This window comes from Taurulus bubalis (assembly GCF_910589615.1).
Source record: "Taurulus bubalis genome assembly, chromosome: 19".
NCBI classification, from domain to species: domain Eukaryota; kingdom Metazoa; phylum Chordata; class Actinopteri; order Perciformes; family Cottidae; genus Taurulus; species Taurulus bubalis.
The window spans coordinates 17,551,217-17,574,211 of record NC_136607.1 but is presented as its reverse complement, the minus strand read 5'-3'; the positions used below and the strand labels follow the sequence as shown (position 1 = coordinate 17,574,211).

The window sequence follows — 22,995 nt, the reverse complement described above, 5'->3', positions numbered from 1 at the left end:
TGGGAAACATAGTGGAGCAACTAACAGCGAAAAGAGGAGGTGGAGACCAAAAACGGAGCTAAAAAAGAGAGACAATATTTGACTTCAAACACGGCTCACAATGAATTATATCGTTGCTCTGTATCCGTTTATGATGATATATCGATGGTGAAAAATACTTCCAAGACCAGCTGCTCCTCCTATTGTGCAACTCAATGGCAACATGTAATTAGGCAACAGTTTGCTGTTGATAATATGTTAACAGAGTTGTGTTAACATCCTGTTTCAGCTGCTCCCAGACAAAGAATTCAGTTACGGTTTTAGATGATGGTAAATACTCTCTTTTAAAACTTTCCATGTCAAAGAAAGTTAAAAAAAAATTAATTACAGGGTAAAACTTAGCTGCAAAACTAATCAAAATAAATGTAATTGATGGTAGTTTTGATAATCAATTAATAATTTATCAAGTAAAAAGAACAACCGTTCTCTGCTTTCAGCTTCTCAAATGTGAGGATTTGCTGCTTTTCTGTATTGTATATTGTCAAGTGACTACATCTGGGCTTCGGACCGCAACCTGATGACGTCACCATCTTACAGACTAAACAATCGATCAGTGACTCAGTGGAAGATGAAGACTCGGCGGTACGTACTCCGGAGGACACGGCTCAGTGTTGCAGTCTCTCTGGTTCTCTGGAGGTTTGCCGTCGTGGTCACAGTAGTTGTTCTGGACCACCGAGTTGTCGTCCAGCCTTTTACACACCACCTCCTGCTTCTGGGAGCCTAACAGCGAGGGGAAAAGACGGATCAATAAGGCAGCACTGAGCTCAGCTGATCTGAACCCCCACCCCACTCCCTCCTTCAGAAACATGGAAGCCGGCTGTCGTGTTGAGCGGAGATGGTATCGCTTTCAGTCTGTAGTAAATCCAGACATGTAAATTCCTGATTCTTTGCAGGATATCTTGGCAAATCACTTTTACAGAGCAGAGAGCTCTTTACTTTGGCTTCTAATGGAGAGAGTGAGGGCTACCGTATCAGTGTCACACCTCCCACTGTGTGTGTGTGTGAGCGTGCATGTGTTTTCTGTGTGTGTGTGTGTGCGTGTGTGTGTACCATACCAACGCAGAAAAGGGTCTGTTTGGGCCCTCGTGGGACAAAACCCACAGCAGACTTGTCTGGCAGATGTAATGAGATATGGAAGTGTGTGTGTGTGTGTGTGTGTGTGTGTGTGTGTGTGTGTGTGTGTGTGTGTAAAATACAGTTTGGAGGAACAGTGTAATGGGTGAAAAAAAAGAGTTTTGGTTGTAAGGCTGTCAAAAGATGTTTTTCATAGATTTTATTACGGTAGTGATATATTAAGCAACGCGGCACGATTAGCTGAGCGAGCTGTATCGAATGGATGTGTGATTTAATAACCTTTAACTGGTTTAAAGCTCGGCGCGGTCGCAGACAAAAATTAGATCAACAATGCAAAGGCATGTTTACAACACTGGGAGGAACGTGTGTCTGAGGAACAGCTTCAAACTCAGACTTGGAAATCCTTCCTCAGAAAAAAAACCACATGCTTATTCAGTCATGCTTTTACAAAATATTACAAACCCGTCCAGGCCACACTTGACAACTGGGAAGAAAACACGATTTATTGTTACGTGAAACCCATTGCTTTTGGGCTAAAAGGTTTGGTTTAGTCATTCTTGAGGCCACGGTCAACATTTCGCTGCGGTTTCAGACGTCGAATGTTTGACTTTGTAGGACGAGCGGCCGTATCTGTGAGCGGCGCTGGTCAACCAGAAGCTATGCAGCGCAGCCCATTCACAGAAATTACAGCATATTCATTACTCTGGCCAAAATATGGAAAAATATACATATTGAATTTATTAGGGGGCTGAATCTCTATAGCTATAAAGTAATGATTTTGGAAAGCCATCGCAAATTATGATACTGGGTTTCCACGCGCTGCTCCTCGGCATTTGTGTAATTACTGGTTTTGGGGGAAGATTTACAGAATGAAGTATTAAATATTTGAAAGTTAGAAAATATGCAGAAAGGAATTTAGACCCCCACAGCGTGTTATGCTATTCAACACCAAAATGCTTGGCGTGCTCTTTTTGCAGAAGACGACTGGCCACTGGAGCTCAGAGAAGGTCGACGGTTTCTTCTTCTTCTCTCGCAGGAAAATAAACTTTAATGATGAAAACTCGTACAGCGGTTTTAGATAATCTGTGTTTACTTTATGCACGATAAAAGACACTCTGCACTGAATGCATACCATGTAAGACACGAAAAAAATGCGAAGAATTAGTTAGTTTGATTAAAGCGAATGTAAAGTAAATGACTGCATTAAAGATCTTTTAGGGGTTTTGTTTTCTAAATAAAGAAACTTTCTCTCCACTATTTTCAATTTATGCATTAAAACACTACATAGAAATAAAAATAATAATAAAATATAACTTATAACTCTAATGTTTTAGTCTTGGCTGAGATAGAAGAGTTGTTCTATCAATACAACTGTTTATCTCAATGAACCAACTTCTAATATTTGCTTTACAGTAATGAATAGAAAGCACTTTTTTGTTGATTTTCTGGACATTATCTAACAATTTTAAGCAAAATCTGGATTCAAACTTGTAACCTTTATGTGGAAGGTTCAGCTGGGTGCCTGAGGTTTCCGGTCATTAAAATCCCAGAGAGAAGAGAGAGAGAAGAGAGAGAGAGGAGATATTCCTGCGGTGGCGACTTACCTCCAGCGCAGGTGGCTGAGCATTCAGACCAGGGCAGGTGGTGCCAGGAGAAGCCCACCTCGTTGTCCCCACTTCCTGTGCGCTGGATGGGCACGTTGAACTTGTAGCGTATTCCCAGGTTCTGCTCCTGAAGGAGGACCTGCAGCCAGAAGAGACACAGTGAGAATAATGTATGTATTCACGTTTGAAACAAACTGAAAACAATCAGGCGATCGTGATGTAAAGGGTTTGTTATCTATAGAACCACTGTAAAATGATTGTCTGCACCCGTGAGGCTCAAGTGGATTTATATTAGTCTGCTGGATGCAGATGGAGACGAAGGGAGTCGCGCTTTGCAAGCCGCAAAGAAATGTCCGCTGGCCGGTCGCTCGTCTATTCCAGTGGTGCTGTGTGGTCTGGTATTTCCAGCGTCCATGTCGAGGCAGAAACCGCCGAGTATTACGACAGAACATCAGTTGCCTCACATTAACAAACAAGCATGCAGAGAAACCTGGCGTGAAACCTATTTAAAGCTGTATTTAATATGCACGAGCAAACTCTAAAACACAGATGCTCTCCTAATCAAGAGAAACTGTTTTTTTTTCTTCTTTTTTTCTTCCAATACCCACATCTAAATAGCTTTTAACCCCAAACCGCGAGCTGACGGTCAACTGAGGTTAGCAGCCAGATGTTGAAGTGGACTCAGACCAGCTGCTTGCATCCATCCTAAAATGTACAGGACTGCTATGGAGATGCAAATGTAGTTATTTTCTTTATGCCGTAACAAACTAACCAAAACTATATTGAATGAGACAGATGTTTCCTTCAGGAGTCGGTGGAGACCAAAAACGGAGCTAAAAGGGAGAGAATACGGGACTTACATTCATCAGGTGGAGACAAACAAGAATCCAATAAAATTTTAATGTCGCTCTGTGACTGCTCGATGTGTAAAATGTGTGATATCAACCTAAAAGATGATGATGTGTCACAATTGGGCCCGGGAAAAAATGTGGTATTGCAGATTTTAAATTGTCCAGGAGACTCCTGCTGCTCCCAGTGTGCAACAATGGTTCTCTGCACAATAATGATTGCACAATACAATATAATGAATTACCATGACGATCAGGGTTTCCGTGGTAGCGCCCAGCGCCTCTAGAGACTCCGGCTCGTCAGTGGGTCTCTTGTAGTGGAAGGCCGTCCCTGCGATGTCGAACTTCCTGGGCCAGTCGATGGTCCACGCTCCGTTGATGTAATAATCGTCCACTTCAGATTTCAGCGCTTTGTAGTCACAGAAAACAAGCAGTACTTTTCAGACAGGAACGGTAGCCCAGACAACAGGTGGAGACAATCATTCGCTGTGATGACATCATCATCATCATCATCATCATCATCATCATCTTCAGGCTCTCTTGATGTCAACTTTCTGAGCAGAAGCACACGCGCTGTAAACGCAGACCTTCACGTGCTCCGACATGAACGCACGTCTAATTTAGGAAGAGAGAGAGAAAGCACACACTTCAGGTGAAGGCCCGGACGGATCGCATGAATACCGCTCTCTGTCTGGTTGTCAAAACAAAAGCTGGTCTCCAAGCACAACAGATCTGAAAATATCCACTTTCTCTGCCTTGAAACGGGGCCAAACGCAGGAGAAACGATCCAAGCGCTCCCTCTGCAGATTCCCCCTCCTCCCCACCCCCCTCAGACAATAGTTTACTCCTCTTTAAAATATCACAATCCCCTTCTCAATAAATTCATTTTCAGCACATCTGGCACTGATTGCGAGCGTTGTGATTTTGTCCGTTGCAGTTTACGCAAGTCTCCACAGGCATCCCGGTCTGTTTTGAGTTGTCTCACTCAGTTTGGGCTTTAATAAAACTTTTAAACGCAGACTTTGCTGACCTAAATAGCGAGGACACAGACAACGCTCCAAAAAGAAAAATATTATCTTTATCGCTGGGGCCGAAGATGAAATTCATAACAATGTTACAGATTGCTTGGAAGGGACAATCTAGCCCGACACGTTAGCCAAAATTGCACTCTTTAAACTTTGATATATAGACATCATATCCCCCATAATCCTGGTGGAGCAGGCAGCTGTCACCACGGCCCTATAAATCTGATGCAGCTCTCCGGTTCAAAGTGTAACTTAAGCCCTCCATCAACACCATCCGCTATAAATTCAACACGCTGTCACATGTCTTTCTCTTGTTAATGAAAAGACACAGAACGGGCTTAATTGAATCCGGTCGCTTGGTTGTTTTGGGTCCGACGCTGCCGGTGTTGCAAATAGTTTCTTGTTTAGTCTGGAACGTAGCGGACGGGTCCGGTGCCAAGAGGGCCATCACATGTGTTGAGATTCAGGGAGGTTTTACAGATTTGCTCTCGACAGAGACGCGTGGAAATCCCTGGAAATGTGGTTGACAAGAGAAACCGAACAGATGATATGAAACAGCTTGATGTCGCAAATTGATACGCAGCGCGCGGGTTTACTGAGATTGATGGATTGATAATGAAACAAGACTAGAGAGTCCGCAGCCACACGAGTGCCTCTGTGAGGCAGAACCAAGCTTAGTGGTGCTTTGAGTTAAAGGCATGTGATGTTGACCATGAGCCGCTCAGAGTGCAGCTGTCATTAGTTGTGCAGGTATTTGGTCGTAAACTGAAGAAGATAATTCATCCTGAGAGGGACATGAACGTCTGAACCAAATTTGATGGAAATCCATCCACAAAATGTCACTTAAAACCACAAACATCCACCTCATGGTGGCGCTGTTAGGACCCAAAATCAGTGAGCTTTATCCTCTGGGGAACATGATTGAAGACAGTTAATAGCTGTTGAAATAGTTCACTGAAAACCACAGTCGTTGACCTTGTGTTGGCGCTAGAGGGAAAGTCACGGGATCAACAAAGTCTGTGCGATTAATCCTCTGGGGACCATGAATGTCTGTGGCAATCAGTACATGTTGAGATATTTCACTGGATAACTATTACTTTTGCTGATGGGTGCAAGAGGAAATGCCAAGGGATCCCAAAAATCCTTAGGATTCATCATCTGGAGAGCATGAAAAACAGTACCAAGTGTCATGGCTATCCATCTGATAACTGTTGGGTTATTTCACACAAATAAAACATGAATATCAACCTCATTGTGGCACTAGGGGAAACGTCAGAGATTCACCAAAGTCAGTGGGTTTCATCCTCTGGGGACCATGAATGTTTGTGCCAATCAGTACATGTTGAGATATTTCACTGGATAACTATTATTTTTGCCTTGCCGATGGGTGTAAGAGGAAATGCCAGGGGATCCCCAAAATCCTTAGGATGCATCATCTGGAAAACATGAAAAGCTGTACCAAATGTCATGGCTATACATCTGATAGCTGTCAGAGATTCACCAAAGTCAGTGAGTTTTATCCTCTGGGTACCTTGAATGTTTGTACCAAACTGAATGCCAATCTATCAAATAGTCGCAGAGATATAACCACCCGGAAGACTGACGCTTCCATCCATAAAGCTCGTAAAAGTGCATTATTAGTAACCCTGCATGTGACTCGACTCACCGATGTAATTCTTCGACATGGCAACTTCTTTGATCTCGATGTGAACGGATCCTTTTGGGATCTGAACCACCTCCATGTAGCCTGGAAGCACACAGGCAGGGATCGTTAAGGTGGACATTTCTCCCACTCAAACTCAAAGGGAGTACATATAGAATACATTCCAAATCACCCAAAAAGGACAAAGCAGGAGGACAAAACAATCCCCTCCTTTTTTCTTTTACAGTCACACAGACACACACATGGACACACAGTATTTTTAGATGCTTTACTAGCCATACCATAGAAGGAGAAATATGTTTTCTCTCTCTGGAACTCTCTATAGACAACCTCAGGCTAAAGCCAACACCAAGTCCCAATCTCTGCTCCGAATTTCTTCACTCCATGATGTAATTAATGGGACAAAATATTCTGTTTTGATCTATATTCTGACAACATAATTCAAAATACATCAAAACATATGCTCTGATGGTGGGTAACAAAGACAACAATAAAAAAAGGCACATTTCCATGAAAGATTATCTTCCTGGCTTCATGGATGTTTTAGACAAAAAGCTGCTTTTTGCCAAAAGAGTGTTGAGTTACTTTGTTTTGCTCACAATCTTCGCCAGTGACTCGATCAAAGCCTGAAAGCTGCTGTTCAGTAAACAGATGGAGATGTGCGGTCACAGAGAGGTGACATGTTTTACCTCCTCTGGGCAGAGACTCGTTGAAGAGTCCCTCTGTTGCCTCGCAGGTGCTGCCGTCGCCGCCGCACACACGGCACCGATCTTCTTTAGCGTCCGAGCTCAGGATGTTGTCGCAGCCCACGTGCTGTGAAGACGGAGAGAGAGAGAACGTTTAAAAAGCAGTAATAACGGTGCAAACGATTCCCCAAATCCACCGTCTCGCTCCAGAGCTCGATTGTTGAGCCGCGGTTTGTTCCCTGACATAAACTTACTGACATAAACTGTTACACCTCTTGTCATTGTAAAGAGGAATAGTTCCACATTTTGGGAAACGCCTTGGTTCGCTTTCCAGGTGAGAAAACCAGAGTAAAATGCTTATTATTTGAGTCATTTCTATCCTTCATAGTTTTAGTCAAATCTTTGTCGACGACACCATAACGTTTTAGTCCAATTTAAGTCGAAATGTCAATACATTTTAGTCAACTTTTAGTCATTACTTTTAGTTAAAATGTTAATTTCGACAGCTATTTTTATTTATTTTTCTTAGTCCCGTGTCAAATGTCACTTTTTATAAGATTATATTGAATATTTCAGTTAATCTAGTCGAGCCAAAACATTTATTTTGTCATTTTAATCAAACTTATTTCACACAATGCTGTTACCCCCCCAAAAAACGTGTTGAACGATTAGGAATGCAGCTTTATTGGGATGGGCATTGCAAGCAAAAATATTACACAATTTTTATTTTTTACTCAATAAATTAAAGGTTTATTTCTACCAAGCTGTTGGGATTAACCAAGACATTACATTGTTTCATCTTTGATATCGTCACCTTTAACGTTAAATGGCACTTGATCTTTAAATATACTGACAAAAGCCTGTTAGCTTAGCTTAGCATGAAGGCTGGATAAACGGCTAGCCTGCCTCTGAGCAACATCTAAGCTAACTAACGCGTTACATCACACTAAATGTGAATTACTCCGCTTCTGGAAGTAGTCCCCAACAAACGTACCTGTTTGAGTAACATGTGGTAAAAACTGCAGTGCCCAGCTGATTTAGGAAACAGTCATCTTTTATTTTAAATAAACTATATGTGTGTGAACTGTTTTTAAAAGTGTAACATCATCAGTAGCAACCAATATGATTGGCCCTCAACTATCAGAGGCAGACTGTATTGTGATATATTTATTGACAATAACAAAAAACTAAGAAAACCTCCAGACTGATCTTTTAACCACAGCATTGATCACGGCCCTAACTGCTGTTAACTTGGCAGGTTTTTCAAACGGTTTGTCAAACATAAGAGCACTCATTAAACATGACGGAGCTTAAACTAGCCGTCGTAACAGATAAAAGGTTGTTGGCTTCAAATAAATGTTAATATGCAGACTGTATGGAGCCCATTACATCTTTTATCTGGGCTCAATTTGTAGAGATTGCTTCATCACTACTTGATTGGTACAGTAATGCCTCGCAGCTTTAGAGCTGGAGCAGCGGTAGACAGAAGATTCTCCCAATTCAAGGGCAAGTCTATGGACTCATTAGGGCAATTAGCAATTTTAAAATATTTATTATAGTTGAGGCCATCCGTCTGTGGTTTGGTCTACTGCAATATATATATATATATATATATATATATATATATATATATATATATATATATATATATATATATATATATATATATATATATATATATATATATATATATATATATATATATAATATATATATATATTATATATATATATATATATATATATATATATATATATATATATATATATATATATATATATATGCAAAGGAACTATTTCCCAGTTCCCTTTAATACAATTTACATCGAAACGTCTAGAAATTTACTTTTTCTACTCTGCCTTCTATATTGAGTTTTTCACAGTGCATGTTTTAACATGTGTACAGTGTAAACAACAATGCATAACTTTAATTATTCTGCCTTATGAAAACATTGTTGCACGTAACTTTTGTAATAAGTTATTCTTTTCAAGTTGCTTCTTGATCTTTTTTGTTTTATATGCAAGATAAAACAACAATAAAGATGAACTTTACTGCAGAGTTAACATGCTTAACATCATTGAGAGTTAAAACATCTTTTCCAAAGGAAATTTATCTGCAGGTTAGCTGATAAAGTTATTTAAGCCGTGAGTTGAGGCTGTGTGACAATAAAACTGGGAGGATTACTGTTCCACTCCTCCTTTGGATCTCCCACTTCTTTACCCTCTCTATCAGCATCCCTCCTCTACGTTTTTCCTAATCTCTCTCTGCGTATCTCCAGCACCTGTAAACAGCATCGCAGCTTTGAGAGTTCCTGAAAGCGTTCCAAGCAGACAGCGTCCTCCAGATTTATCACCGGGAGAGCCGGCGGCCTCTGAGATATAACGACGCGCTGCATTCAGTCTGGAAATAAACCTGCTATGCTCCTTTGGTGGGGAATATTCCACATCGGACAATCCTCTTACCCATTAAAACATGCACCATGTTGTGTTTTTACATTAAAATCAAAGTAATGTTGTTGGCACCGACGCTGCATTTTCACGCCAAATCGTCCGGTCGGGTGGAAGTCAAAGCAAATACTTAGAGCGAGGAACCAAAAAGTTATTTCAGCTGCATCTCAGAAAAACGCACCCTCATCTCCACACAAAATGATTTATGCCCATGGAAACAAAGACAGCACCCACTGCCAAGTCCTTTCAATAAGATGTTATTAAAACAGCTCCCTTTTTAAATATATATATATATATATATATATATATATATATATATATATATATATATATATATATATATATATATATATATATATATATATAAAATCATTATTCAATCACAACAATGATTTCTGTGTTTTATTTATCACCAAACAATTCTTGCCGAGGCTGCGGAGCTCTGATAAGAGTCGGGGAAAGCAGCGCCAGGCGTTCCTTCACAATAAGAGACAAACAGAAACTCAAAGGCTTTATTGTTCTTCACTGGAGAATCAGGTTTTTTTGTTTTTGTGTTTTGGCAGTCGTGTTTACGCAATCAGTAATCTAGTAAACTGAGGCGGTCAAAGATTTAAAACCAAAACGAAGAACTGGCACGGCGGCTGAGGAAACTCTCAGGTCAGATCATGTTCGGCTGGCATGTCACTCCAGCTGTAATCAGAGGTTAGCGGTCACAAAGAAGCTATCGTGTGGCGTGTCAATTTATTATTTCAAGGCAGGAGATGCAGGATGTGTTTTTATTGCCTCTGACATTCATTTCACATGTAAAACAATCAATAATAATAAAACAGGGCCTGTTACTGCTGCATCTACATGTCATTTTCATATTTCATATGTCATAGTAAAAATTCAACCCTGTATGAAAAGAAAAAACTAAACTGAACATAACCGTCTCAACTCAAGATTCCACTTTCTAGCTTTTTTCCCCCCAAGCTTTCAACCGCATCTCACGGTCTTCCTCATTTGCTCATCATGTGACCTGGTTGTGGAGCTTCCGGTCACATGATAACGGGTGCCAACGTCACCATAACTCCAAAAGCTGAGGAAGGCCGTGACATGCGGGTGAAAGCGCCACAAAAAAAGATTTTCACTCGTCAAAAATAATTTGGATTTACTCAAAATGTTGGCTCAAGGAAAAAACTACGGTTTATCACAGGAACCGCTGCGGCCTCCAGTTGTATAAAGGAAAACTAAAGAGCATGATCACGTGAATTTAGGCTTTTTAAAATGACCATATTTGCCAAAAACGCTGGCCGCTAGTGCTTACCTTGCACTCTCCGTTGATGCAAATGTCCAGAGAGTCGGCCTGACAGCGGGTGCCATCTATGACGGCCGGCGAGCGCTCGGTGTAGAAGTTGTATCCCTCGGCCAAGCAGTTGAGCGCGCAGGGCTTAACGCCACCTGGGTTACACAGAGTGCACACGGACAGAGCGCACGGTTATCTGGAGTTCAGCCCGCGCACAGAAACACAAGACAACGTGACCTGAATGCTAATCGCTCAGCTCAGAGACGTGGAAGCCGGCTCCGGGGATCTCCTCTCCGCTTGTTGACAATAATAATCATGTGGAGGAAAGTCAGCGGGGGCTCAGATCTGAAAACCTGCCGAGCCGTACGTCACCGCAGCGCCGACACCGACAGAGACGGCGCCCGCTGCCAACAACAATTACGCTGACATCGACGCGCAGGTTATCTGCTGTTTATACGCGGCGGCCCGCAGCCCACGGGGCGCTGCGAGCGAGGAGGCGGTGGATTCGACTAAACAGACCTCCTTGTGATAAAAGAGATCCAACTTGAGCTCTTCCTTCGCAGAAAGAAAATAAAAGCTGTGTTTACATGCTTCTTTTATCAAGTGGATATTTTCCGTGACCTGCAGACATCAAGGAGAGAATTTGTTGGGAGAATGACACGAAGCACGAGCCGCTAAACTCCCGCCAAGAGATTCTTGACGTGAAGTGCGTCAGGACGTTCTGTCAAGAATGTGAACATCTCTCAGGTCGGACGATCCAGACGGCCGGCGAGGGTCTTCGAACGCAGCGTGCAGGAATCTGAAGAATTCTGTTCCCATCAAAGGGACCGTCCCGCTGTTGGTGTTAACTGGGTTCACAAGAGGCCTGCAGACTGTCATTTGGTAGCCTCGTGATAACGTTCATTTAAACATCATTTAATTAAAGTTGCTGTAACTTTAACTGGTCCTGAATCAGTCTGAGTTGAGTCCAGTTCCTCTATAGACCTCCATCAGTAAACAGACCATCGGAGAGAAGATGGTCTGGTTCTATAGAGTTCTTCTTAAAGCTCGTCATCGGAGCCACCGGGTCGGATTTTGGTGAAACCAGATGACATCATGCAGGTTCACCAGAACCTCCTTCAGCTCAGAGTCCAGCAGAGACCAGTCCACCGTGGACAGACCCAGATCCGGCTTCTTTGCAGCCTTGAACCTCTGAGCTAAGCTAGTTTTATGGTACAACTTGATTTAGGTAGTCGTACTAGTTTCAAACTAGTTATTATTAACATTGGAACTTAAAACACAAACTTATTAAAAGCCCTGAAAGCATATTATCTAATATTATTATTAGAGTCTTCTGGGTCTTTAAAGGATTCACCAACAGTCCTGAACTCACCACCAGTGTACGGCTTCCAGTTGTAGTACTTCCCACGGAAAGGCATGCTGTCGAAGTCGGCGCACTGCTTCTCTCGGAAATCACGAGATCCTGCGACACAGGCCTGAAGAAAGTCAACGAGAAAACATTTTAGAATGTGTGACGCCTCGAGGACGAGGATCTCACATGAACATCTATGAAAATAAGATGAGATGGAACGCCTGGGTCAAATGTTTGCTTTACTTTTTGTTGCCTTTTTTACCAACAACTGATAATCACACACACACACACACACACACATTATGCGGCGATTCTTAATGTTTGTGAAGAAGATGTCATGGAGCCTGGAAGCTGTTTTCTTTTGCCGTTATTGACATCAAAATATTTTCCCAAAAGTATTAAAAACTGTTGCAGAGTAAAGCAACAACAGACTTTTCCAATCAAGTCGCTATTAAACTGCCAACATTACCAAGCAATGATTATGTAAGGTAGAAAAAAAGAAACGGACTTGATGTTCACTGTGATGGATTACACAAAGCAACGTTTTTTAAGAGTCTGCCAACTGATTTTCATGTCATAAGAAAATTAATGGAAAGCGATGCATAACTGGAACAAAAACACCCATAAATCTAGAAATCTGTTGCATGCATTCAAAGAAAAGCTCAGAAAGAAAAGTGCATGATTTGTAGAAAAGGAGCTAAAACTCTAAAGCTGCAGGCTAGTTAGTTGTTACCATTTGTGAATAATTCTGGGTTTTTATTTGCATAGACAGCATCGTTATTACCAGAAAGGTCTGCATGAGACGTCCCATTTAATCACCGGGCACTAAAGCAGAAGAGCCTCCTGGACCCGCTGATTAGGAGCAGTGTGTTTTGCATTTGGAGGGTTTTTGCTCCAGTAAAAAAGAAGTGGAAAGAAACACTTTATTGGTGTGAAAAGGTCCTTAGAAACCCCAAAACACTCTCCCCCGGGACGGATAAAAGCTCCTGGGTCAAAGCTGTATTTCACATGCTGAAAGTGTCCCACGTCGAAGCCGCTTTCATGACCGCTCGGGTGTTCGGCCAACACGGCAGCTTTAGCCTCGCACATCAAACATGCAGATCGAGTCCGAAGAGACGGAATAATATTATTACAAGTGTGTGTTGAAAAGACGACGCGTGGGTCAAATGAGATTTACATGTTAGAGCGCGTGTTCGAAAAGGGGGGAAAGGACTTCAAAGATCGATTTACCTGCTGCTTGTGTTTGGATTTATTGTCAGAAAAGGAGAGAAAAAAAGAAAAGTGCATGTCACGAGGACCTCAATATGTCTGGAGAAAGGTCCTTCTGACCAAAACATTGGCTCTGAATGCAGAGGCGATGAGTGTGTGCAAGAATCAACTCTTCTTCTGTGGTGCTTCTAACAACCCCCCCAAAGCCCAAGGAGACAATTCATGTTGTCGTACACTTTCGTGTATATTTTGTGCGTTGATGCCTTTATTTGTGGTGCAAAAGCTCAGAAAAAACGACCTCCCTTCGCTTGCTTCGCTGCGTAATATTTGCGTATGAACGTGCATAGAAATGCCCCTGCTGTGGGTCTTCAGTCTTGTTTATTTGTCTCCCAACTTTGTGGAAGTATAAAACTTAAGTTGCCCTTTAATGTCAACTATAACCTGCATATCTGGTTCCTTTATTAAGAGCTGCTGCATGCAGCGTCACGCTAATGGAGGCAGCTTCACAATATGAAGTGACCTCCCACAGGACAGGCGCAGTAGCAACAGGAAGGCAGGGCGGCACCATTAACAGATCATATCTGACGGCTGATCAGTGTAAAAATAGCATTTATGCATGTAAGTGTGTGTGTGTGTGTACATCTGGTGCACACACACACACACACACACACACACACTTCCCTGGACACGGTGTGGTCAGTGTGATGAAATAGCGGTCGTGGATGTTGTTTGTTTTCCAAAGAAAACACTCGGCTGCTCGCTCTCGGCTGTTATTTTTAAGAGTTGCAGTTAAACGTCCACCAGGGCCCGAAGTATTTCAATTTTCACCTCGTGAAAAAAAAAAATTATAACAATAATAATACCTAGAAATAGTTGAACAGAGATCTCAACTTGCAGCCATGTTAAATATTTGTTTAAAGCTTTGCTCCAGACCCTTTTTCATGAAATGTGCTCGGAAACTCTTTCTGTGAAATGTCACAAACAATACGTGAACTCTGAAGCGACTCGGGGAGAGCTGACGTGCTCCTTATAAAGCCTGTGAGATAACACGCTGTGCAGGAGGAGAGAGCTTCAGCAGTGGGCTCTGAACTGTCTCTTTACAAAGCAGAGCGCCCAGCAGGAGCTCTGGTTTAGTCCCCATGCAGGTTCTGTGTATACTTCGCTCTAAACACCAAGCAGACAAGGAGGGAAACGGGGAAGAGAACTCACGTCGGTGTTACAAGACCTGTAACGCTTCCTCTCTCCAAGGCAGTACTTCCCTCCTCCAGACGGGCTGGGACACACAGCAGAATTACATGAGTGGGGAATTGAGAGAGAAAGAGAGAGAGAGAGAAGACACACTTCACATCAAGCACTGTAAATCACACAATGTCGTAAAGAACAAACAAACCACGCAACAACAACAACAAAATGTCTGAGTCAGAGAGAACATTTTCTGGTGAGGAAAAAGAAGCCTCAAACCCAGGAGACAGAGTGTGTTTGTGTGTTTTCTGCCTCCGTGCGAGCCGGTGACCTCGTTCTGTCCTTCGCCTTCATCCGCCTCCTCTTCCTCGACTGAGTGAGTCGGGCGCTGTAGCGAATGCGTTCGAGGCCGCTCAGCGATCACCTCACACAGGTGTTCCACGTTATGCCGAGGCCCGAAGGAAATGAAGGAGCGCGATGACGGCAGCAGGGTGAAGATCCACAAACGTCTTCTCGACGCGCTGGACGATGACTGGACGAACGAGAGGCCTTTAAAGGAAACTGGACAACGAAATTGGGGAATCTTCACGTCTTGTGCTCGTGGTCGCTGACTGATTCATGTTCGTTTCTTTCCAGCGAGATTATGCTTGTGAAAGAAGAAGAAACACAATCTTCCCACGAGGGCTGTCCTCTTTTTTGATTGTAGATTTCAACGACAAATCATAAAATAACCATCAACAGCCTTAAAGAAATCTAGTTTCTCCATGTTTTTAGTGATAAAGTGTTGTATAAATCAACAATCCCCTTTGTAGAAACCTTCAGAATATAGAGAGGAATGAAAGTGGAAAGTTGTGTGCATGTGAGAGCTGCTGAAGTGGAGATCTCTGGATCAGAGTCTGAGAAAAAACTCATTCAGAGAAAACAGCCTTTAAAGAGATGTTTTGTTAAATTACAGGTGAATAGGGTTAAAAAATTAACTAATATATATCACCATGAAACTTCCCCAGTTGATTACTGACATTAAGACAGTTATTATTTGTATTACAAGTTTTCTGAAATTGTATGTTTAAATATGCAAATGAGGCATTATGGAATGGGTGAATTTAAGAGAAATCTAAATGAACAAAGTAGTGAAACAGTAGTGTTTCCGCTCCTCAGAAAGAAGACATGTTAAACACTGCTTGGGATGTCTCTTCTTAAAATGCTGCGTTACATCCTGTAGCAGTGGACCAAGAAAAAAAATAGCCCAAAAAATAATACAGTTTTTAAGAAGAAGTCATCTTAAGCTTTAACGAAAGCCACGAAGGCGGTTTTTCCCCTTGAAAGGCGGACTATTTGCCTCACATGTATTAGCTCTACTCCCACTCAGGTGTAACATACACACACACAACACACACTCACACACACCTTGAGGCAGGACCTGGATGTGTGTGTTCAGCTTGCTGTGGCTTACTTTGCCTACTTACGCTGGGCTGTCACAGTGCCTCATGGAGGAGGACACACCGCCCCCGCAGGTCCTGCTGCACGACCCCCACGAGGACCAGGGGCCCCAGCCGCCGTCCACGCTCTGGGGCCACGTACCGAACGCCACGCAGTCGCCCTGGTAGCACCACTGAGAAGAAACACAACAAAAACACAGAGACACTGTTTTAGAGACTCAGGGAATTCACGTGTACCTGAAACACAAATGTCTTATTGTATAAAACATCAGTCTAGGACTGATGTTTTATACAATAAGACATTTGTGTTTCTCTTTAAAGACACACACACCAACCTATGACTACACTATAAGTCGCCCTCTAATTTAATTTCCACATTAGACCTGTTATTTCTCCTCTCCTCACCTGTCATCACAGGTTCACTCGGTGACTCAGTTTAGGCGTAGAGTCGAACATTTGGGGGATTTGTGCTTCTTTGCTTGTTTTTTTCCAGAGTTCTACGAGAAGATTTATTATTCACTTCACGTCTGTCTCATTACAGCGAGGCAAAATAAATATCGTACACTTCCGCTGACGAATTAAATGTTGGATTCATAAGCAATTAAACAAACTCAATTCAATACACTTTACTGCCACAGCGATACTTATTGTGAATGCATGGCGTAACTATTTCTTTAACCAGCAGCAGGGATGGTGCAAATTATTCCAAACTCTTGTCATCAACGTGAGGTTGAGCTGCCGGAGCGGAAGACCAGCGCACATGTGCATGTGCATGTGCATCCTATAGAGAAGATCGCTTCAGAGTTGGTGGGAGTATTTTTTTAACTGTGTACGGAGCCAGGCTAGCTGCTTCCATCTGCTTCCAGTCTTTATGCTAAGCTAAGCTAACCACATCCCTATCTCCCAGCTCTAAATACGACTTGAATGTTGGACGGAGCTGAATTGTTATCGTCACAGTTTCACATGTTTACGTTGCCAAAATGCTTAATGCTCATAGATTTGAGATTCTAAGTTCATAGACAGCGTGGAGACAGAATATAATGGTGTTAGTTTACATGGAAGAGAGGGAAGGAGAGGCTTTGTTTATGTCAATAAAGTGACAGAATGCAAAAAGTGTATATTTCCCAAAACATGTCCCTTTAATTTGTGCATTTTCTTTGTCCAACAAAATGCGTTCTTTTAATGATCTTGAACTCATTCTTAACTTGCACCATTATTTTATCTGAGCTTAATTAGCAGAGCAGCTCCTGCATGTTTTCGCTTGTCGCCTAATGCTTCCAGAGTAGCGTGAGGAGGTTTTTTTTCCGAGGGATGGAAAGCGCCGTGCCTCAGGAGTGTCTTAAGCCTCGTGCTAAGCTGCCCGCGGCTCCAGAGGGGAGAGGCCAACTGAGTCGTGTCCCTTTGTCTCTCCAACTGTGTCAGTGGGTTAAGAAGAGTGGGCCGGGTCAAGGTGAGGGCCACTGTCCTCTTCCTCCTCCTCCTCCTCCGAGTTGCTCGCTCACGTCCCGAGACGCTGTCCAAACAAGATTAGCATTGGGGAGGAGGGAGAAACTGGTAGAGACACATGAGGGCCCCCAAATGAGTGAACACAGTCAAACTCCTCTCTGTTGGTCATCTCTCTCTCTCTCTCCCTCCGCCCTCTCCCCCAGTCTCTCCCTCTCTCCCTGCTCCTGTTGGAAGGGCCTCTCTCCATTACACGCTGGGTGAGAAATGGCTGACATTCATATTCCTTTGAAGCAGGCAGACAGGGTATGCCACTGGCTCTCCTAAAGCTGCTCCAAAGCCCCCCGGGCTCAACCTGGGGCCCCCTGTGTTGTCCAGGACCCAGTCCGTGGGCCCCGGCCCTCAAAGGCTCCACTGAGCTAATGGTAATCACGGGTGACAGCTCGTGACACTCTGCTATTCTTCCCTTTTAGACCTCGGACCATCCGGTGACAATGGCTGCCGTAATCCGTGTTAAAACTGTCTCCCCTAACCTGGCTGGCATCAACAGTGGGCTGATGACCTAAAGCCTGGCCTGTGTGTGTGTCTGTCAGTGTGTGTGTGTGTGTGTGTGTGTTGCATGAGCACACACTCGGGGAACGGTACCCCTTCCAGAGAGGAACAGATGCAAGTGGAGGCAGTGAGCTATACCACTAGCCGCTTATTTCTGCACACAGAGAAGTTTTTTTTTTTTTTTTTTTTAAACAGAGCTGTCCGATACCATTTATTTCCTTCCCGATACCTGAACTTGTGTATCGTCCGATATCGCGTGTGTTAATATCTCATATTATATGCCAATACAAATGATTTTAATCACTTTTAACTTTTGTTTCAATAAAAATGTCAATATTCATATGTCTTCATTAAATTAAGGATATCTTAAAACCACACTGTGAATCTTTAAATGCACGAGAAACACCGGATGACTTACCCCTTTCTCAATGCTGCCGGTCTGGCACAGGGTCCCCTCTGCAGCAGGGATACTGTTGGTTACACAGCGGTTGCTTTTGCTAAGGCACCAGAGCTCTCTACACACTTCCTAGGAAAGAAGGCAAAAGCAAGTTGGTCAGAATAAGTCAACTCGGTAGCATTTGGTGTTTTTCATCTCCAAAACACATCGACATTCATCTAGAACTCTGCACGATAGTTGACGAGACGACACTGAGAAGCTTTCAGAGCCCATGTGCTTCGGGTTACGGTGCGTCTTGAGCAACACGCCGAGGGTCACCGGTAATGTTCTCTTATGAGGAATGCAGAGTCAGCTGGATCAACAGCATGACTAACGCTTGCTCACGTTCACCTCAGGACCACACGGGACCGTGACATCAGTTTAAGAAATCCAATTTCTGCTTCTTCGGGGAAATAAAAGAGTGAGCAACAGGCCTCCCAAGTCCCAGATAAAGACGACTTGTGGGCCTAACAAATATCTTTAGTATTACTGAGTGGTCTGAACAAACATCTCTGTCTTCTCCTCCTCCTCCTCCTCCTCCTCCTCACTCTAGAGCAGGGGTGTCAAACTCATGTTAGTGAAGGGGCCGCATGCTGCCCAATTTGATCTCAAGTGGGCCGGACCAGTAAAATCACAGCATATTAACGCATACATAATGACAATATTTCTCTATGTTTAAATCATTGGTGAAGGTTTTTGGATGATAAACCCTATTTTAAGGTATTTTTACAATAAACTAGAAACATAAAGACCAAAAATTCAGACATCAGCCCACTGTTTACCTGCCTGGGCTCTCCTCTGCAGATTCCCTCGCAGTTGAGCAATATTTATAGTAATGTCAGTGGTCTAATGAATTCTGACTGGGTCAATGTATAGCGTGCCCTAGGGCTGGGCGGTATGGCCAAAAATTCATATCACGGTATTTTGTAAGATTCTGGCGGTTTCACAGTATATCACGGCATTTTTTTTTCCAAATAAACACATTAATTTATTGACGTCGAAAAGGACCGTCACCGCCATCGTTATTCACCACTCGCTCGCAACTGGCCAGCAGCTGTTTTGATTGGTACATAGGGTGCTAACCTGGAGGGATTTAGGACCCAGGGGAATACCTTGATACTAGTGGCGCATGCGCGGCCGTAACGACTATTGTCATTCTTCAGCCGGCAGCAACATTTAATGTTTATTTAATTTATTAGTTTGCTGCAATTTTAACAATTATCCCGCGGGCCAGACTGGACCCCCTGGCGGGCCGGATCTGGCCCGCGGCCGTATGTTTGACACCCCTGCTCTAGAGTCTGGAGCGTGAGGAGAATGCATTTAGATTGCTAAAGGAAGGGAGTGAGGGAGATAGCGAGTAGACAGCACTAAGTTGCCCCCAAATAAATAAAACCACAAAGTGAACACATGTTACGAGGACAGCTCTGCACAACCTCGCATTCGATTTCCCGTTAAACCTCCACTTCAAAGGCTTTTTACAGGACAATCGTGTACGGCAGAAGAGCAGGCCCATGAAAAAGAGTTACGATCCGGAGCGTTGATTCTGACCCCCGGGGTCAGTGAATATGCCGCGGCCGCGCAACTCGCTGAGCCCGTCCAGATTAAATAAAGCGGGAAACCGGCACTCTGGTCGCAGCGCCTCCACTCGGCCAGCTGGATCCAATAAGCTCCATTCACTGAAAGGTCAGCGGCCCGGCCTTTAACCAACGTGCATGTGGGCCTGATGGATTTATGCAACGACAGAACAAGCAGGCGATAAAAGCTTTTTTTAAAAGGGCAAGAGTAGAGGGCCTCGCTAATGCAGCCATCAAAGGTTGTTTGTTTTTCATACCTTTCAGCTCAAAATGTGAAGTAGCCACCGAGACCAAATTATTGCTATAAATCACACTTAACTTCCTCTCTCGACATCCGTGTTACTTTTCACACCTCTGACACTCTCACGCTGGGATAAGTGTGTGGGACTCCCTGCGGTTCTTTCAAAGTTTTGAGTTTAGTTGAACCTCTGTGAAGGCCATCGGCCATCTTTTGGTCACGCCTCCTTGTTACAAAGCAATATATACTTTGGTTTGAATCGACAGCAATTTACTATCCGTTCTCAGATCGTTTTATTCGATCCAATCGGAGCCTCAAACGCACTATGTCTTCATTAAAGTTACAATCTCGAAGATCTCCGTTTGGCACCTGCGGCAAAATGCGGTAACTGCAGGTATGTTTTGGGATCTTATTTCCCCAGAAAGCGCTTGTGATTTTTCCTGTGAATGATGCTCGAGAATATAGAAATCTATGATTTATTCCCTCAGTAAACATTGTAAACATGAGTTTATGTCTCAATCTCTAGTTTCAAGTCTTCTTCAATCCAGCATGATGTTCATTTAGAGTCAAACAGACCATAAAGCAGGGTATATGCTTTAGGGCGGGGCTACAAGGTGATTGACAGGTCACTGTCTACGTCAATCCTCCGCATTCCAAAAATGGTAACTTCTGTTCAATGGTTAACAAAACAACAACAGATTGGCCCCTCCCCCCCAACCCCTCTGGGTCAACGAGGGTAATGGTTTTTTCAGCGCTGTGTCCGCCATTTTTGTAGCTTCCAGATGGACGCAAGCTAACAATCTTCCACCTGGTCGCTACGTTTTTATTGAGGTTGACGCCCAGAAATAACGTGAACACAGCAACAGAGGAAAGACACCGACCACACACTTCACGTGTCGACTGAGAGGGATTATCAGGTTGTTTTTCTGCATTTAACTATCCAGTATTACACAAACATTTGAGAAAAGGTGGGAAAAATGACTAATTTTGTGCAGCAGAACTTTCTGACCTGAATGACCACCTCGTGACCTTTGACAGGGTCCGGCCCCCCTGCTTGGGAACCGCTGCTCTACATTGCTGTTCCCAGTTTAACCCAGTTCAACAGCACATACATGTGTGGTGGTAAATCCAGTCCCATCATGAAGATTAATGAATGTTGTGCAGATTTGTGGCCAGAATTGTAGAGTTTTCTGTGGTTGAAAATCAAAACATCTTGTTATCTTACAGTCCAACTTGTTTGACCGTAAAATATCAAAACGGCAATCTGACATTATTTATTGTAACATTAGAGATAAACTTTAATGCGCTGTGGCTAAACGTCCCCTTGTTTCCCGCCGCTGTTTTCTTTCGCCGCGCAAAAACCCGATAAGAAAATACAACAAACGTTCATCAAAATGTGAAAAAAGTTCAGCAGAAACCAGACGCTTCCACTCATTAGACCTTTTATCCACTTCTGCGGTCACGTCTGTCCTGTAAGCCGTCACAAAGGGCATCTCTTTCCCAGATGGCTGCATGCAACAGATTCGTTTGTCGGACCCAAAAAAAATCAAATCCATCTCCGTTGAATCGGTGCTGGAATCCAATCCGCTCATAAATGTGTGTCTTTCATGCCGACCTAAAACCACAATTATGAGCTTAGGAGCCAAAATAACAGGGCTTGATTTTTGGGAGGGGGGGGCCTGTTATAATCTGCTGTCTTTCAATGAAATGAAATAACTCTGTGATCTCAGCTAATCTCTTTCCTCCCAATATTTACGTAATGCAAAACAATATTGCGTTATTGTTCATTAAATCTTTTAGGATCCTTTCAACCGCGCGGTTGTTCCTCGTCTTTCACTGCGTGTGTCACTTCATGCACTGAGGTTTTCTCATTACTCGGGGAGGTGAGTCATTATCATTACAGACTTAAAGATGGGGGGTGTTGACTCCAATCCTTCATCTCTTCGTCTGGGATGTTTATAGATTAAAAAGGGGAGAATAAAACAATTATCTTCCTCGCGTGTTTACCCACCTTTCATCTCAACAAGGAAATATTAACTTGAAGAAAACTGACTGAACATGCCGAAGCTGTACATCAACACCTCTTATTAAAAGTGGCTTGTGTATTCAGATACCTTCGGATCTGTGCGTCATGTACTTTGAGTATTTCAAAGTAACAACAACGCGACAATCACCTGTTGAAAAGTCAACTCTCTGGACATTGGCACCCAAAATGACCAAGTGGCATCTGGGGATTATGGTGAAAACGGCTTATGATGAAAGAAATTAGAGCGCTTTTGAAAGAAAAGTGACTGTAATAGCATATTGTATTGTTTTTAACGAGGTTGTGTCCACAATGGGAGGAAGCCTGAGGCAGATCCGAACTTCAAAACCATCGTCGAAGTTACGCTTTAGATAGATAGATGTATACTTTAAATCATTCCCAAGGGGAAATGTGTTCATCACAGTAGCAAGCGAGGTTACATAGAACAAATATTAGGAATGAAAATACTCAATATATACTCAACAAAACTCAAAATATTCAACAGATTAGCACAGCGTATTAATTTAGGAAATGAAACAATAGAAAAGAAAGTGCAAAAATGCAAAGTACATGAAGTGTATATAAGTATGTACAGTGCACGGGCTATTGATGTTGAATATTGATGTTAAATATTGAATATTGCTTTAAAATCGGATCGTCCTGCAGATAAAAAACTGCTGACTTTACTGAGGATGATGATGCTTTATCACTGCGGTTACTTTTGATACTGAAGAAGAAGAACAATGTGAATCATATGATTATGATCAGTGGGAATAATGTCTTTCTAACACTTTGTTTACCTCCTCTCCACGGCCGGTCCTGTGTGTGCAGCGCTACTGTGAGTGTGTGCGACTGAAACATTGAACAGCGGTCCCCT

The 22,995-nt window shown here is 42.9% G+C and overlaps 1 protein-coding gene across 2 annotated transcripts in view; it reads right to left on the bottom strand.

Annotated features, from left to right (window-relative positions):
• The window catches only part of adamts6 (ADAM metallopeptidase with thrombospondin type 1 motif, 6), a gene marked incomplete at both ends in the record, with an annotated part of 50,181 nt that overhangs the window by 7,687 nt on the left and 19,499 nt on the right, over positions 1 to 22,995 (bottom strand). For both annotated transcript variants that reach the window (XM_079235612.1, XM_079235611.1), the window contains 10 exons: positions 630 to 759; positions 2,718 to 2,856; positions 3,811 to 3,974; positions 6,257 to 6,337; positions 6,943 to 7,066; positions 10,693 to 10,826; positions 12,044 to 12,146; positions 14,441 to 14,504; positions 15,880 to 16,025; positions 18,266 to 18,373. In XM_079235612.1, the coding sequence (XP_079091738.1) occupies positions 630 to 759; positions 2,718 to 2,856; positions 3,811 to 3,974; positions 6,257 to 6,337; positions 6,943 to 7,066; positions 10,693 to 10,826; positions 12,044 to 12,146; positions 14,441 to 14,504; positions 15,880 to 16,025; positions 18,266 to 18,373 (1,193 nt within the window). The remainder of the gene's footprint in view (positions 1 to 629; positions 760 to 2,717; positions 2,857 to 3,810; positions 3,975 to 6,256; positions 6,338 to 6,942; positions 7,067 to 10,692; positions 10,827 to 12,043; positions 12,147 to 14,440; positions 14,505 to 15,879; positions 16,026 to 18,265; positions 18,374 to 22,995) is intronic.